Below are 19,120 nucleotides of genomic sequence, written 5' to 3' on the forward strand. Positions count from 1 at the left end.
CTTTTGCCCCTTTGGCCTTGCGAGTGCCAAGTGGTCAAGTTTTGCTTTCAGACCCAGAACGAACGAATCGTCGGTAGCTTATTTGATCTCCCGGAAAACGAAAAAAACACTAAAGTACCGATGGTCTCCCCCGATGCCAATTTTGTAAACATGCTACGATATTCGATGTTGGCTGTATCTCTCCTTCCTGAAAATAGCATAAGTCGTAGGTGCTTTCGTGGTGATTTTTCGCCTCGTAATTGTGATTTTGCAGATATTCTAGTCATAACTGATGGAGTTGTCGCAATGCCCGACTCCAACATAATGGAAACTCTTCTCTTTCAGTTGCATTACGACAGCATCGCTGTCTCGTTCATTAAAGTCGGGTCGTCATTTCACCCGCATTCTAGCGCCGGGTATATCTCTTACACCGACTTGCTTAATTTTTTTTCGCACAGTACTATGGGTACCTGTTTGGAGACGTCCCCCGATATTGTAAGTGTGCAGTCAACCGGGGGCTGAGTTTAATTGTTTTGTTAGAAGCACGAGCCGTCCATGCCTATGAACATTTACCACGAGCTGTTTCTACTGTGGTCGTTCCACAGCGCCGTCAGATGTGACTACCGCAAAGGTCACGATTTGGCAAAGTGGAGGTCTCCGTATGTTGCCCGAGTTGGTGGTGCTCCTACTGTTAATTTTGTTGCAGAAATGATAATTTTTATAGTCACAAAACTCCAAATTTGCTTTCAAAGCGACAGACTGATGATACTACTAGTGCTTCCATTTTACTGTTACTGTCGCGCCGAATGCGCGAAGGTTTCGCTGTTGAAGTAAAAAAAACGTGGCGTAAGAATTTAATCTACTATTTTTTTCCAGAATATTAACTACCTTAATGGCATGATTGAAGTCCAGTTAGGTTTGCAATGGAAATCGCTGATTTACATAATATACAAACTGTCGTCGCAATGGCCGGTGGTTAAAAACAACACCCATTTGGAAATATTCATTTTAGCGCCTTACGAATTCCTGCACGATATCACTTGCCTCATAAAAAAAGACTCGAAGTCGCTGTACCGCCAAGCGATAATTGAGCGCTTCTGGATGCGTTTGTCGCAATTGTCGTCGGCCGATTTAAATTTTGCTCAACAGTTAACCAATTTTCAAAATTCGAATGTGTGGTACACGTTACCCGAAAGCGTGCGGAGTGGAATTCCTGTTTTTAATTTAAATTCACCTTGCCCTGATTCCAATAGTCTACTTTTGTCGCCGAGGTATGACGACTCCAATTGTGTTTATTTAAATGCGAAGCCTTTTTTAGCAGTACCACGTGTCCGAAGTTCGTGAACTCGTGGCAAGGTATTTGCCAAATGGAGGCGAGCAATTGGAGGAAGTGGTTCCATACGCATAAAGTCTCGCTTATTTTGAAACATGACAATCCGCTGCCCAAACACCTGCACTTGCCCAACTCTTCCCAGCGATACCAAGTAATTAGCCATTAAATACGCCTTCAAATCAACATTTTGGATGATATATTTGATGATTTAAGTTACCGTGAAGTATTCAATAACGTTGAATCAAAGAAAATTTTTTTCATTGCTCGAGATTTTCTGAAAAAAAGAAAATACAGTGGTGTTTGTTTGTGGTGTTGCCACCGCCACTAGCACTAAACGCTTTTTTTTATCCAAATTTTTTTAAATAAGTCATTTTCTAACTAATCGCAGTTATCGGTTCTCGAAAATTTTCAGCCTCCTATTTATAACGAAATTATTTTAAATTTATTTACTTTCCGCTAATTGGAGAACTTATTTCTAGACATTTTTATTTCTCAAACTTGTAAATCAAATGGAAAAGAGGTATAGTATTAAAAAAATTTATTAAAAAAATATCGATCTGTGGCTGTTTCCTTCTCATACTCGAAAGTTTTTGGGTATGCCTTTCTATACAGACTTCAAACACTTTTAAAGAAGCATAATATATTATCAAAAGAGCAGCATGGATTTCCTGAAAGTAAATCCACTACAACAGCCTTTTTTATACGAAAATATTATTGTAGCGTTGGAAGCAAATAAGTTGGATAAAATCATTTTTAGAGGGACGTAAACAGTTTGTATTGTTAAAATCTAAACATAGAAATGTTATCCACGAAGTTACATCTATAAATCTCGATGTAAGAACGGGAGTACCTCAAGGGTCAATTTTGGGACCCATGTTATTTATTTCATATATAAAAAAATAGATCAATGTAAATTAGACTGTCATTATTTTTTGTACGCTAACGTTTTATCTTTGGTTTTTAAAGACAAAGTACTCCATCCTTGGTTAAAAAAGTCGTCTGACATATTGAGTAAAGTATCAGTTTTTTTTTAATGAAAGAGACTTTCATTTTAATAATCAAAAAACTAAATAAAATACTAAGTAATACTAGTTATCAAAAAAAACTAGAACAATAATGCAAGTGTGACCACTACTCAAGAAGGTATAGTTTATTGTCTTGGGTTACATATGGACGAACATCTTAATATTAATTGGAAAAGCGATTGCTTGAACGTGATTTCTAAATTACGTTCGTTCAAGTACCTTTCTATGTTTTAAATCATTCTCAACTAACCAAAATATATTATGCAAAAGTTGACTTTGTTTTTTGGACTTTCGGGGAGTTTCCACTTTGGATTATAGTGTATTGATAGCACAAAAATTAAAAATAAAACAAAAATTTCTATGCGTCATAGTTGTAGATATTTTAAAGAATTAAAAATACTTCCTGTGACGTGTGTAATTTATTTAAATAAGTGATTAAAACAAAAGAATAATTCTTGTGTACCATGTGGTAGAATTAATGTTGTACATAGTTCACCAAATTATCTAGGTTTAAGAGTTTTTAAAAAATTGCCTAACATGTTAAACTGTATTAAAAGATACTTGCCCAGTGCTTCTATTCGTTGGAACAACTTTTCGTATTATAATTTTGACATGTTTATATGTGTGTGTATTTATTTATAGTGAAAATTCCTACATAATGTAAATTATCATGGGAAATAAGCTATTATTATTAGTAAATTATGATTTGTTTAGTTGAGAGACAGGTAATATAAACGCCTGTTTTGATTTTCCGTGGTTGTATTAATTTCATTATTATTTTTTAATTAGGCTAAGGCTAATAAAAGTAATAAATTATTCAAAAATACTTGAAAAGTGTTTTTCGATTAATGAGCAATAAAGATTTCTTTTTCAAGTACGATGAATAATATTTTCATGGGTTTAAATAGTAAAGATATTGATTGTTTATTTCTATTCAACATAATTGAGCAGCTAATTCAAAGAACTCAGTAAACATCGAGAAAATTAATTAATTATAATAAAAAATATTATTAATTTTATTCTTCTGATAAGCAAATATGTAACGACAGCTAAAAAATTAACAACATTTAAACAACAGTAGTTTACCAAAATTGTTTATCTATGTTTAAAAACATTGTGTGTCTAACCATGAAATTGTTAAAATATTTGTGTATACGAAACTAAATATTTTTAAATAATTTTTACAATTATCATCATTTGATTTATTGGGGATGGATGCAGTCAGAGAAAGAAAGACGTGCATGACGTCTTTAAAATGGTTAGTTGCAGTAATTAAAAAGCTAGAAAGTAACGAATTAGGAATAAATTTTGCTTTTTTAACAAATTTCAAACGATATAGATCGTAGGGAAGCTATTATTTGACGTGACTTAAATGGATTTATTGATTATTACCATTTTAGGACCTCTAAATGTTTGTAATAGAAAAAATGAACTACAAACTCAGATAAGTCGGACGACGAGATATCGAAATAATTCATGCACCAAAAACTTGTTTGAACTATTGAACTTATATTCCGATTATGTAAGGATCTACATTTTAAAATAAAAAAATCACATCTCGAAACTCTCTTAACACAAATATGACACTAGAAAATTGCAATTTTTCAGTTTGCTATGAGGATGTACACGCAAATTTTGGCGAATTTTATTTTTCTAAACGTCTTTTTAAGGCAGTTTTAAATCAGAAAACGACCTTTCTTTTCTAGTACAGCTAGGGTTGCCATAAGTCCCGTATATACGGCACTGTCACCTTAATTAAAGATTCCATGCCTAATTTTGTTGCGTTCAGTTTTGGTCCTGAATTTCAGTGCTATCAAGGGATAGTATTTTTAAAAGAAATTATTAATACAAAAAATGCTCACAGAATCAAAACAAATTAAACATCAATGTAAATTTACCGGTTATTAAAAAGTTTTAGAAATCGAACACCACGAAGTAATTAGTAATTTGTTAGCAGATGTAGAAAAAATATTGCAGAAAGAAGATAATCAAAATTTATAGGCATTTTAATAAGAGGTATTAAAAATAGTCTCCAAAAAGATTCTCCAAAAACTGGAAACAAAGGAGAAATTTTTGAGAAAGAAGTTGCAAATTTTCTTACAACCACTGTAGAATATTTAAAAAAATGGTCACAATTGCTCAAAAAATTAGATGATTTTGACAGAATCAGTTTAAATCAGTCTCCTAAATGGACTGAAATATGGAATTCTATCCTAAATTTGCAGGAAGAAGGGCTTGAAATATTAATTTTTTCCTGCATTACATTTTGTTTTATTTGTATTTTTTGGGTATTAAAATATTCATGAGCTAATTCTGTTGCGTCCAATTTTGGTCTCGAATTTCAGTGCTATCAAGGGATAGTATTTTTAAAAGAAATTATTAATACAAAAAATGCTCACAGAATCAAAACAAATTAAGCATCAACGTAAATTTACCGGTTATTAAAATGGTTTAGAAATCGAACACCACGAAGTAATTAGTAATTTGTTAGCAGATGTAGAAAAAATATTGCAGATAGAAGATAATCAACATTTATAGGCATTTTAATAAGACAAATCAAAAATAGTCTCCAAAAAAATTCTCCAAAAACTGGAAACAAAGGAGAAATTTTTGAGAAATAAGTTGCAAATTTTCTTACAACCACTGTAGAATATTTAAACAAAATGGTCACAATTGCTCAGAAAATTAGATGATTTTAACAGAATCAGTTTAAATCAGTCCCCTAAATGGACTGAAATATGGAATTCTATTCTAAATTTGCAGGAAGAGGGGCTTGAAATATTAATTTTTTCCTACATTACCTTTTGTTTTATATGTATTTTTTGGGTATTAAAATATTCATGAGCTAATTCTGTTGCGCCCAATTTTGGTCCCGAATTTCAGTGCTATCAAGGGATAGTATTTTTAAAAGAAATTATTAATACAAAAAATGCTCACAGAATCAAAACAAATTAAACATTAATATAAATTTACCGGTTATTAAAAAGGTTTAGAAATCGAACACCACGAAGTAATTAGTAATTTGTTAGCAGATGTAGAAAAAATATTGCAGAAAAAAGATAATCAAAATTTATAGGCATTTTAATAAGACAAATCAAAAATAGTCTCCAAAAAGATTCTCCAAAAACTGGAAACAAAGGAGAAATTTTTGAGAAAGAAGTTGCAAATTTTCTTACAACCACTGTAAAATATTTAAAAAAAAATGGTCACAATTGCTCAAAAAATTAGATGATTTTGACAGAATCAGTTTAAATCAGTCTCCTAAATGGACTGAAATATGGAATTCTATCCTAAATTTGCAGGAAGAGGGGCTTGAAATATTAATTTTTTCCTGCATTACATTTTGTTTTATTTGTATTTTTTGGGTATTAAAATATTCATGAGCTAATTCTGTTGCGCCCAATTTTGGTCCCGAATTTCAGTGCTATCAAGGGATAGTATTTTTAAAAGAAATTATTAATACAAAAAATGCTCACAGAATCAAAACAAATTAAACATCAATATAAATTTACCGGTTATTAAAAAGGTTTAGAAATCGAACACCACGAAGTAATTAGTAATTTGTTAGCAGATGTAGAAAAAATATTACAGAAAGAAGATAATCAAAATTTATAGGCATTTTAAAAAGACAAATCAAAAATAGTCTCTAAAAAGATTCTCCAAAAACTGGAAACAAAGGAGAAATTTTTGAGAAAGAAGTTGCAAATTTTCTTACAACCACTGTAGAATATTTAAACAAAATGGTCACAATTGCTCAAAAAATTAGATGATTTTGACAGAATCAGTTTAAATCAGTCCCCTAAATGGACTGAAATATGGAATTCTATCCTAAATTTGCAGAAAGAGGGGCTTGAAATATTATTTTTTTCCTGCATTACATTTTGTTTTATTTGTATTTTTTGGGTATTAAAATATTCATGAGCTAATTCTGTTGCGCCTAATTTTGCTCCCGAATTTCAGTGCTATCAAGGGATAGTATTTTTAAAAGAAATTATTAATACAAAAAATGCTCACAGAATCAAAACAAATTAAGCATCAACGTAAATTTACCGGTTATTAAAATGGTTTAGAAATCGAACACCACGAAGTAATTAGTAATTTGTTAGCAGATGTAGAAAAAATATTGCAGATAGAAGATAATCAACATTTATAGGCATTTTAATAAGACAAATCAAAAATAGTCTCCAAAAAGATTCTCCAAAAACTGGAAACAAAGGAGAAATTTTTGAGAAAGAAGTTGCAAATTTTCTTACAACCACTGTAGAATATTTAAACAAAATGGTCACAATTGCTCAAAAAATTAGATGATTTTGACAGAATCAGTTTAAATCAGTCCCCTAAATGGACTGAAATATGGAATTCTATCCTAAATTTGCAGGAAGAGGGGCTTGAAATATTAATTTTTTCTTGCATTACATTTTGTTTTATATGTATTTTTTGAGTATTAAAATATTCATGAGCTAATTCTGTTGCGCCCAATTTTGGTCCCGAATTTCAGTGCTATCAAGGGATAGTATTTTTAAAAGAAATTATTAATACAAAAAATGCTCACAGAATCAAAACAAATTAAACATTAATATAAATTTACCGGTTATTAAAAAGGTTTAGAAATCGAACACCACGAAGTAATTAGTAATTTGTTAGCAGATGTAGAAAAAATATTACAGAAAGAAGATAATCAAAATTTATAGGCATTTTAATAAGACAAATCAAAAATAGTCTCCAAAAAGATTCTCCAAAAACTGGAAACAAAGGAGAAATTTTTGAGAAAGAAGTTGCAAATTTTCTTACAACCACTGTAGAATATTTAAAAAAAATTGTCACAATTGCTCAAAAAATTAGATGATTTTGACAGAATCAGTTTAAATCAATCTTCTAAATGGACTGAAATATGGAATTCTATCCTAAATTTGCAGGAAGAGGGGCTTGAAATATTAATTTTTTCCTGCATTATATTTTTTGGGTATTAAAATATTTATGAGCTTAATATGGTTAAAAAAAACATTTTGTACACCTTCACCTCTATTCCCGGTATATCCCGTATCACTTGACTAGACACGAATTATAGCAACCCTAAATACAGCAGAAAATTTTGTGTTATTTTTCTACTTTGAATAATCTTGAAAAAAAAAATTATTTCGTAAATCTCTTCTTATGGGCTGGAATAAATATCTTTGATTCAACATTTTTGAATACTTTACAGTACTTTTTATTCAAAAATTCATATATTTGAAGGCGCATTTGCCTGGACTATGAATTGAAACTTTCCGACCGAAATTTTAATTATTCGTCAGGTGGTCCAATGTCGTCAGGCGGCCACAGCGCTCTACGGCAAGCTCTCCGAGTGGGCTTCCTTCGTCTTAATCGACAATCACACGTATTTAAAACACTTGTACAAAGACGAGACGAAACCCCCGGAAGCCAACAAGCCTCCATCGTGGTTCTGCATAGTCCGGATCAGTTCAAAACTTCCTTGCGCCGTTCTCAACATCGGATTCGTGACAAGCACTCCCGGACACATCCGCCACAACACGTGCGAGGCCTTAAAGAAAGAACTCGCGGCTCTCTCCTACATGCCAAGCCCCGCAAAATCAAAAGAGAACGTTTGCTGCGTTCTGTTGCAAAAACCTTTGGAAAAAATCTTGATCCGATACGAGCGTCTTCCCAATGATTTCAGCACCGTGATATTCCCTGACGGGACGCAGCCGCCCAACACCACCATGGCGGTGCCCGGCCCCCTCACGGGGTCTCTCTTCACGACACTGTCGCGGTATCTCTACCACAAAAGGTGGATTTGGAGTGCGTCCCATAGTTCGAATCCGAGGCTTTTAGACAACGCTATTTCGCGGATTTTGACCACTTTGACCCGAATGAGGATCAAAGAGGGGTTCAGTTTCGCGCACTCCTCATCTGGGATTATCACGATGGTGTTGGAGCTGTGGATGGAACCGAGCGCGAGTTGCGTGGTGCAATATGTGCTCTTCCCGCCACATCGCGCCTGGTGGGGGGAGGAGGTGTATAGTGGGTCCGAAGAAGAGGATTTTGAGACTGAATACGAATCCGAGCTTCAGATGGTTACTGAGGTTTGGATCGAGCCGCAACATGGACGAGTACAAACAAGCAATAATTCGAGAATTAGTTATATGAATAATAAATATTATTACGAGTTAGCTGATGTGGTAAGTCGAGGGTGGGGAAGGAGAGACTGGGGTTAAAAAGCGGTTGTAGATAAGTCAAATTGATTTGCAATGTATCAATTCATTGCTGACTATGGAACATTTAAGTCTGATGTGTCAAGAGAAAAACCGATCGTTTAGTGTTGACACGAATATTACCTTCAGTCGGCAAAATAGTACAACGATTAAAAATATCCTGCGGAAGAATAGTAAATGTAATCTCATCGAGTCGCCCAATTTTGCGGACGAGTAAGACTTGAACGGACAGCTAGGGGTTAAATAAATCGATCGTAACAGTTTTTTATTCGCTTCCAGACTGTGGTCTTTTGATTTTTTGCAAATGACTTTACTAATTGTTGTTTATATAAAAATAATTGATTTTTTAAGCGGATTTATAAAATTCTCACGCGGGCAAAAAACTACTTATCTCTCACAGTCTAATTGGTAATTAATTATTGGTGTCCAATTGAATTTAGTTACCATTTATGTATTTATTTATTTATTTTACATAGTTTTTTTACAAAACAGCATTTAAGTATTGTTTGTTTTAAAATACCATAACAAATAATAATGTTTTTGTTCAGCAACTTAATTTTTGTCCAAAGTAAAGTAAAGTAAAGTGAAGTTTCTTTTATTTGCACCGTACCGTCTTTGTTTTTTATCGATGGCAACAAAAAATAACTTAACATTCAAGTTAGTGTTGTCATATAGAACATAAATAATGTTCTTTATAATAATAAATGTTGTATATTATAATATTATATATATATAACATATAATAAAAAAATATTATATTATAATAATTAAAATAAAAAACTTGATTTTAGGTCTAAAACATGTTCAAATTTTCAAAACTTGCAAAAATAATGTGAGCTTTGACATAATTCTGTGATTTATTGGCTTACTTTTTAAGAAATTTTGCGCAATAATTGAGTTTTTGCTGAATAAACACTTAGAAAGGGTAAATTTTTGCACATTTTCGACCAAATTTGGTGATTTCTTTGTTCGAGTTTAATAAAAACAGGAAGAAAAACTTGATTTTTGGTTTAAAAACGTGTTTAAATCTTCAGAACTTTACAAAAATAATGTCATCTTTGACATAATTCTGTGATTTATTAGGTTGCTTTTTAAAAAAATTGCTCAATAATTTTTTTTGGCATTTTCAACTAAATTTGGTGATTTTTTTTGTTTTAGTTTAATAAAAACAGAGAAAAACATACATTATGCACATTTATATACAATATAATAAAACTCTATTGTCTCATAACATGTTAAGTTAATCATCAAGAATATTAAATTTAAGGGTTTGAAATTTTTAGTCGTTTATTCCTATAATCTAAGATCAGAACTTTCAGTTTATCGGTACTTCATAAATCCTAGAAGTAAATTTTTCCTTTAAAAAAAGAAGCGCTTAATTTTACTTTTTCTTTTTATTTTTGGTTTACTTTATAATCTTGCAGTAAATTAAAAATAATCTAGAATTTCAGTAAAGCAGGGACCTTTTTCCACCGAATGATCTTTTGCGTGTAATCCTTGATCTCAGGGTACAAACAATTTAAACGTGTTAATGTGTAGATCTGTTTTCAGTTTTTTGCTGTGACGTACAGTCGAACAAAGTAAAAATGACGCTTTGTCGTAAATTATCTGATTGCAAACTAGATGTGGTTCTTTAGGAGCCAGTTTACAGAAAGAGGAATTAAAATTCAATTCAGAATTAATCTAATTCCAATTAAGTTGCCATTTATTTTTTTTTGACGCCAAGTTAAATAAAATGTATTTTTTTAACGAAAAATTAAACAACTGTTGGAAGTGGGTAAAAGCTTTTTTATGTTTATTTTCATTCATCAGTGTTTGAAAATTATAATTTCTACATAGTAATTTTTCAAATCTACCATAAACTGATTAAAATCTAATTTGTTTCGACGTCAAACCTAAAAAAAAACGTTTGGGTTGTTGCTACATAAGCGTAAATAAGTCGGAACTATTTAATAACAATAAGTTCTGAATAATTGCTTTTTAAAAATTACAGGAAATAAAAATAGGTTAGTTATTTATTTTACAAATCATTTAAAATATCATTGTTTTACATAAAATCAAGTTTGAAATAAAGAAAATCTATTTCGTAAAAAAATTATGTTACTTAATTTAATTTTGAAAAACAGTTTAGCAAAAAAATACTACAATTTAATCCTGCATAATTTTCTTTAAGAAATCATTGTTTTTTTTCTGATTAAATTAATTAAATAATTTGATTCAATTATAATGACAATTGCAAAACTAATAGAAAACTTAAGTCCGGTTTATAGAAGCGCCACTAGTTTAATTCGCTATTAAATGGATGATTAACTGATCACGTGACCAAATTGAACAAATATGATTGGTTCTTTCGCGTTGTTAAATTTTTCTTAATTTGTTTCTTAATTGGTTTGGCTAATTGGTTAATTTTTATTAAAAAACTCAACATTTTCATTTAATTAATGTTAAAAATGCTTAAAACTACCAGAAAATTATACGAGAACTTCTTTCTTCTTATAAAGCTCTAAAATATGGGATATTTTTTGAACTCTCACTTTGATTTTTCTTTCCCAAAAAACTTAACACATCTAATAAAGACAAAGAAAAGTTTTAGCAAGATATATTTATATTAATCCGAATAAATTAATTAGCATTTATGAAGAGAGACGGTACAACGGAATAAATCAAAAGCAATCTGCCAGATTTTTGTTGATAGATTCGCACCGAAACTTCAATGGAAAATATGAAAAGAAACATAAACATAATTCAAAATAGTATTAAGTACACGTAAGTTGATTGTTTTAATGATTCTTAGTGTTTTGTAATGAATTATAACTTGTGTTGTAAATAAATTCGCATCATTACATTTTTCATTAAAATTTAAAAAATAAAAGATTGATATAAAAAATGCATTACCATCAAAAAGTTACGTGATAGGTGCATCATTTTTATTAGAGGATCTCTATTCAGAAGCATTAAGTCATGCAAAAATGTAAACTATGAACGTTTTAATGACGTTACCACTTGTTGTTGATCAATAATTTTTTACCCGCGTTAATTTAATAATAATAAAATTTGATTAAAATTATATAGAAATTCAATTTATACTTATAATAATGGATATTGTTTGCGTAGTTAGTAAACAACAAATAGTGAGGCCATTAGCAAACTGGAGTATTTTTCGTGGCTAAAAACCAATTAAACCAATTATTTATTTATCCCCTGGCTGTGATACAATTTCCGTGCTTGACCGCGCGTTTTAGGTCGACTTGGTACCCGATTACAAGCCCGCGCATCGAACACATTCCGTTTAAATTCGACCCGATTAACATTTTGCCCCTTTGCCACCAAACCGAGTTACTGTTTTCGATGTTTATCGAACGTAAGGACAAGAGTTTGCGAGGATACGAGTCCGACAAGTCGAACAAGCTCCTCCTGGACAACATCCAGGAACATTTGACTTCGCTCCACGACCAGGAAATTTTCCTAACTCGCGAGGATTCGGACAAATTCACGCGACAAATAGTAACACGCCATAAAAACCTCTACCCGTACCATTGCCCCATATCTGAGTACCGGGGTGTCGGCAACCTGGACGAGTTCCCCGCCTCGCAGTGGCGCTGCTTTATTAAGGGAATTTCCATAACGCACGTTATCCTCACTTTTATCCCCTCGAACTTGTCGGATCTTAAGGCTTTAGTACACAGTGATTCAACGAACATTCCAAGCTTGAGCGAGAGCAGGGAGAGTGTGGACAGGACGTCCTCACGCGGTAGTAATTTTAGCGATGTTCCAATCAACGTTACAAACTCATTGACTCTGCCTATCTACGTTTACGATTGTCCCCTTGCGTTGCTGGTCAACGCGTACGTGCAAAACCCGGAAGAGACCAAAGGTCCGAGGGACGTGTATGAAGACCACCGTTTCAAAAGCACCGACTTTATCCAGGACGAGTATTTGAAGTTGAAAACGGACGAATGTGAGAATAAATCGGATGACAATTACGACATTCCGGATGATAAAGACCGGAGTAGTTTGCGGCATCATTGCAAGACGCTTGTTTTGGTCCACACAAAATGTTTCACCAACTCGCTTTTTATGGCCTTACATCGCGATATTTACGTCCACTGTACCGACGTACAATCGGCCGTGGACCAGTGTGAGGAATGTATAACTGAGATTGACATCACGGATTATATTCTAGTAAGTGTTCCCGTGTCTTGTTGTTTTTTTAATCCAAAAATTTAGACAATTTGTGGCCACATTAAGCAAACAAGCGATGACAACATCCAAGTGCAGGAGCTGCGCCAAGCCACGGCTTGTAACGAACTCAAATCGCTCCATAGTCTGATCAAAGAGAAGTTTTTCAAAATGGTCAATGTGGCGTTCATTCCCATACCAACGAACCCCGAGTACTACTTCTGCCGCTATTACACGTCGACCAAGCCCGATAACAAAATCATCAACAATAACAACATCAGTGATGAGGAAATTTCAAACCCGCCGTCGGAGCGCGATTTCAGTGTCTATTCTGACGGTTTCAACATCGTGAGGCTCGAGAACGGGATTGGGGACGTGATCACCAGTGATATATGTCCCCTGTTCTTACATATCGTGTGTACGTTGAGGTACAATGGACACGTGTCCAATACCCCACTGAGGGTTTTACCAACGTGTCTCGGTAAGTATTATTTGAGTTTGGTCTATTCTGCAAGTTTCTGTTAAAGGTGAGTTGACTGAAAATATTGACGCGGCCAATGTCATTGATAAGAAGAAAGTCCAAGTCACGTTAGACATCTTCTGTCTGACTTTACCAACCGAAGTCCAAAATGTCATAACTGAGTATTCGGCCCAAGGGCTTCGCACTACGTCTTTCTCGTCTGATGGTTTCCAGCCGAGCATTGCAAGCTCGACTTCCGAGACTAGTGTAGTCGGGGAGTGAGTTGCCGGGTTGGTTTGACTACGAAATGTTGCCAGAGGTGTCGCTTTTTAAAAGAATTGTTTCGCTATCACATTATTCGATGCAGAATAATTTCCTAAGTTTTATTTTTTGCCATATTTGTTCCACTGTGGATTGCCGTTTTTAATAACGAAAAATTAAACAACTGTTGAAAGTGGATAAAAGCTTTTTTTGTTTATTTTCATTCATCAGTGTTTAAAAATTATAATTTCCACATAGTAATTTAAAAAATCTAACATAAACTAATTCAAATCTAATTTGTTTCGACGTCAAACCTAAAAAAAAACGTTTGAGTTGTTGCTACAGTTGGAACTATTTAATAACAATTAGTTTTGAATAATTGCTTTTAAAAAATTACAGGAAATAAAAATGAGTTAGTTATTTATTTTACAAATCATTTAAAATATCATTGTCTTACATTAAATCAAGTTTGAAATAAAGAAAATCTATTTCGTAAAAAAATTATGTCACTTAATTTAATTTTGGAAAACAGTTTAGCAAAAAAATTAGTTTTTTTTTTATTATATTCTTTGACAATTTCATCATGCATAATTTTCTTTAAGAAAAGGTTTTTGTTAAATTGTTTACTATTTAAAAAACTAAACATTTTCATTTACTTTAGAAGTATTACAATTATCAAAAAATTATTCTGTAACAGAATTTAAAAAAATTCAAATAATTTTGCTTTTTTTCTGGTTAAATTAATTAAATAATTTGGTTCAATTTTAATGACAATTACAAAACTAATAGAAAACTTAGGTCCGGTTTATAGAAGCGCCATTAGTTTAATTCGCTATTAAATGGATGATTAACTGATCACGTGACCAAATTGAACAAATATGATTGGTTCTTTCGGGTTGTTAAATTTTTCTTAATTGGTTTGGTTAATTGGTTAATTTTTATTAAAAAACTCAACATTTTCGTTTAATTAATGTTTTTAATTTTAATTTTTTGCCATATTTTGTTCCACTGTGGATTGCCGTTTTTAAGAATTGTTTTTTTCTATTGAATTATTGCCAGATTTCTTGGAAAAAATTATCTTGTTTCAGACTCTTTGTCGATATAGAAATCATTAAATAAGTTCCAAGTTTGTATTTTTCGATTGTTCCTTCGCTTTATCTGATTTTTTAGGAGAACTACTACCTTTAATAAAAAAAATTGCTCAATTTATGGAAAATAAGTTTTGACTTGTTTCGTCCAATCTGACTTCCTTACAGATTTTTTTATTACTGAATACCACAAACTGCAAACTTGCCAAAAAAGTTAGTGCAAATATTGCTTATTTTTTATTTTCAAAATTGCGTTTGATACAACAATTAATTAAAGTTTTAGCGTCCGCAAGATAGAGCCTTGTTAGGTCAGTACACGCCAAGCCAGGTCAAGTGAGCAAGCTATGTACCATTGGTTTTAAAACAATGTAAAATGCAGTCTGTCATAACTTTGGATTACTTTAAGTGTTTTTAAAGTAAACATAAACGTCAAAGAAATATTAATAGGCATGCGAATAATAATTTTTTGGGAGTTATAATTGCAATAAATTAATAATAATACCGTTTATTGCCCAACAGATTTCTTCAATTACTGGACAGTATTTACATAATTGTTATATGTAATTAACTATACAGATATAAAAGAAAATAAACCAAATAATACAGTTGTAAAGCCTAAACTAAAACATTTTAGAAAACAATAATAAAAACTCAAATAAGAAATAAAAATAATATTTAGAAAAAAGAAAGTTATTTTTAGAAAATCATAAAAACATATCGATTTACAGAAGTATAAAGAATAAATTTATACTAAAACTAAATACGATTGCCAAATTGTATTTTAGCACTATTAACTAACTTAAGTCATTTGTCTTCATCCCCAAAACAATTGTAGTTTTTCGACATCACAGAAGTGAGTGAAATAAAAGTAGTGTTAGAACGATAAGTTCTCAATCAATGCATTAATTATTAAACATACATAAATATTACAGACGCAATAGATCTTCTCAGATGTAAGGAATTTACGCTAATTATGGTCGAAATGTTATAATTATGCTAATTATAGTCGAACTTGCGTGGTGGATAATGACTTTATTTTATTTCATAAGAAGTAATTTTTAAAAAAGCTTTTGTACTTTTTCTAGCGCCATCAAACCAACAATGTAAATCGGTGATCAACTGATCAAATTAACGAGCAGTATTCGAGTTTAACACGTACAAGTGAAAAGTATAAACATTTAATGGCATTGATGTTATTAAAAGATTTAATATTTCTTAATAAAAAGCCTAAGTTTTGTAATTCGAATAAATTAATTAGCATTTATGTGGTAATTGAATGCAAGTTTTGTATTAAATAATATTCCCAAATCTATTATAATGTTTTTTCATCAATTTCATTATTAATGTAGTTTTCATAAAATTAATTTTTCCCTTTTTTGTGTAAGATATATCACCACAGCAGACAGTATATTGAATGAATTTTTGATTACACTGGTGATATCATTGATGTATACTAAAAAAAGTAAGGAACCCAAAATGGATCCTTGGGGCACACCTGTGTACTGCACAAAAGGTGAAAACAGATAACTGGTGCCTATTATTTAAGTAAGACTTAAAAAATTTGATCATAGAATCTGAGAAACCAAGAGTTTATAATTCATCTAGCAATATCTTATGAATTATTTTATTAAATTCTTTAGCAAAGTCCGTATACATACATCGACTTGTTTATTTTGATTCAATTCTGCTGATATAAAATGAGTTACATTGATGAAATTAGTTATAAACTCATGCTGATGTTCTGAAATTTGTTTGGAAATTGTTGGGTAAAACGGCTAAAGACTGAAATAGGTCCGTAATTTCTAATTTCAGAATTAAGACTACTTTTATAAATATAAGAAGAAGTCGTTCAAGCAAAACAGATGAACAGTCTTTAATAATAATAATAATAATATATAATTATTAATAATTTTTACATAATAAAAATTAAGTAATCAAAGAACCTCTGGACGCATTTCGTAGTCGAGACGTTATTTGTTTTAAACCAAAATTTTCCAGAATTCCTGAACCGTTGATGAGCCTTCCGGAAAACCAAAGAAACTCGATTGTGGTCCTCCGAGATGAAGTACGGTTTAGTCCCTCTTTTCGTTATTTGATTATAATGTTACAGATTAAGTGGCTTTTAAAGGACGAAATTGCGACTGCACTTCTCGATGTCGATTCAGTGTCCCTCGGGACTTTGGAATATGTCATGAGACATGTAGCTGATAGTAAATCGCGGTCTTCGTGCATTATGGATGTCATAAGTCTAAATTTCGTCTTTGGTTCAAACCAAAGCCATAGCAAGTTTGTGGAAGAGTTTGCCAGGATGAAAATCCCGAATTATAAATTAGTGCAGGAAGGCGAGCTTTATTATCTGGCCAAAGATACGAATTTTGAACCCGTGAAACAGAATGGCGATGGGTTTGACTTAACCCGCCCTCAGATGAGGTACACTGAGACCATAATTGACGTAGGTGATGTAATTTACTCGAAAGACTTCGACGAGATTGCGTCCCAACCCAGTGACATGTCCAGTGTTAGTGGCAGTGTCTTAGGGACCGATGGCACAGGTAAAACCCGTAACTATTCACAACTGAATTAATTGAATTAATTAATTAATTAATCTAGGGTATGACGAAGACGTGAGCAACGACGATGACGATTACGAGTGGCTCCACCATTTGAACATGAAGCGAACCAACTTGCCCAATTTTTGGCTTGTCACAAAAGTCGAACAAGAGACAGTCACGATTTACTTCCATTGCAGATTTCTCGAGTTAGCCGCGACTCAAGTTCTGAATTATTTGGAAGTCCAGCGAATGCTCAGCGATGAGATTCGCGAGTTGTGCAAAAAAGTCAACCAATCGTTGCTTTTACAGTCTTTGTACGAGACCCGGATTTGCGATTCGTTGCTCGAACCTGACGACAACCCCAAGGACTGGCCTGCAAGCATTTGTTCGTCGCCGATTTCGCGCAATTCGTCCTATCACCGGCTAAGGAGCATGGATGGTATACAAAATTTTACTCGTACTTAAGTCAAAAACAAATTACCAAAATATTAAGTTTTTGCTTCAAAACGTTCTACTTTTCTTTTACCGCAGGAGAATTGTGAAATATCCATAGAATGTTCCTCATTTTGGAGTCTTTAAATAACCAAAAACAAATCCAGAAACATGAATACATTGAAAGCATTTATTTTAATTGCATCTACTTTGGTTACAACTTGTAACAAGACATTAAAAATACATTTGAAAAAATATGGTATAATAATAATATATTGTTACTTGGAGATGAACAATAAAATAAACTGTACTTATTTTTATGGCACCTACGAGTACTTCCGTTAGAATTTGTTTATTTTTCTTATTTAATAATAATAATAATAAATGATAATAACACTATCAACATGTATTAGCAGATCTAACCTAATAAAGTATATAAGAAAGTAAGTACTCAAAAAATTCGAAAAAAAAAACAAATCAATTTAATTTGAGTTATTTATATATGAAGAGTGTATTTATATTGGAGAAACTAGAAATACGAATGTCACGGTGAGAAGAAATTACATTAAAATAATAATACGACATATTCAACATACCATTGGAGATGAAAAAAAAATGCACATAGCTTTATGGCATCTTCTTTTGATACAGTTTGTAGGAAGGCATAGAAAATAGAATAGACAAACAAAAACATCACATATTCAACATCTTAGTTGAAAATACTACAGATTAAAAAAAATATATTGCAAACTAACCTTTTCATCCGGATTTTTCTTCTTTTTTCCCTGGAGATCCCTTCCACTTGCACACACTAATAAAATAACCGCAATCAACAAACACTAGCCAATGAATGTTAAGCTTTTAAACCGCATAATCCCGAGTTTATTTTATAAACGCAAGTAACAGACTGAATAAAATTAAACGGCACAACAATAATTGTGTAAGAAAGAACATCAGCAAAAATCATGATCTGTGATATAACTAATTTGCAAAAGGTTTGTCTAATTTGTTGATTTTTGTTATGACTTCGTCACTTACGTTTTTTTGAGGTACAGTACATTTTTAAGTCTAAAATCGACAAAATAAGTCAAAATTGGTGGCCTCAGAACCTCAAAATCACAAAAATAAAGTGATACTGACCTTACTTTCACTCTAAGCAGTCGTTTGTTTCTGGTCAAGAATAGGCTGAAAAATTAAAAAAATTCGGTAGAAAAGAGTTATTCTTACTTTTTTAAAGTTTTTGAACACATTTTTTAATTTATTACCAAAAAAACGAACCGAAAAAACAAACTGAAATTCAGGAAAAAATCATTTTTCAATCAATTCTTGATTTTTTTTGATGCAAAAACATTATTTCGTAAAAATTGTCAAGAACAAGGTTAAACAGTGGTAGAAGAATTTAATTTTGTTCATTAATTCCGAATGGAATCCTGAATAAAATCAAATGTTTTGCTGTGTTTATACGGCAAGGTTTAGTCTCATAATATTTTGCCTCAATTGATTAAACTATACATTATTATTATTACTTAATAAAATTTGCAAAAAAACTTAAAAAAATATTTATTTAACCTTTTTGTTAAACCGATAAGAAACATTAGA

General features: G+C 31.8%; 1 protein-coding gene across 5 annotated transcripts in view; it reads left to right on the top strand.

The window, feature by feature from the left end:
• Window positions 1-19,120, top strand: part of LOC661706 (KICSTOR complex protein SZT2) — a 38,778-nt gene that overhangs the window by 5,668 nt on the left and 13,990 nt on the right. For 3 of the 5 annotated variants that reach the window (XM_008202532.3, XM_008202531.3, XM_008202530.3), the window contains 14 exons: window positions 52-205; window positions 254-474; window positions 520-638; window positions 686-809; window positions 856-1,250; window positions 1,298-1,463; window positions 7,632-8,516; window positions 8,566-8,762; window positions 11,792-12,731; window positions 12,777-13,209; window positions 13,256-13,466; window positions 16,536-16,602; window positions 16,648-17,089; window positions 17,148-17,528. In XM_008202532.3, the coding sequence (XP_008200754.1) occupies window positions 52-205; window positions 254-474; window positions 520-638; window positions 686-809; window positions 856-1,250; window positions 1,298-1,463; window positions 7,632-8,516; window positions 8,566-8,762; window positions 11,792-12,731; window positions 12,777-13,209; window positions 13,256-13,466; window positions 16,536-16,602; window positions 16,648-17,089; window positions 17,148-17,528 (4,735 nt within the window). The remainder of the gene's footprint in view (window positions 1-51; window positions 206-253; window positions 475-519; window positions 639-685; window positions 810-855; window positions 1,251-1,297; window positions 1,464-7,631; window positions 8,517-8,565; window positions 8,763-11,791; window positions 12,732-12,776; window positions 13,210-13,255; window positions 13,467-16,535; window positions 16,603-16,647; window positions 17,090-17,147; window positions 17,529-19,120) is intronic. The other 2 variants (XM_015985284.2, XM_008202533.3) reach the window with 2 other exon arrangements.

The sequence above is a fragment of the Tribolium castaneum genome, chromosome 10, assembly GCF_031307605.1.
Source record: "Tribolium castaneum strain GA2 chromosome 10, icTriCast1.1, whole genome shotgun sequence".
Taxonomy (NCBI): Eukaryota; Metazoa; Arthropoda; class Insecta; order Coleoptera; family Tenebrionidae; genus Tribolium; species Tribolium castaneum.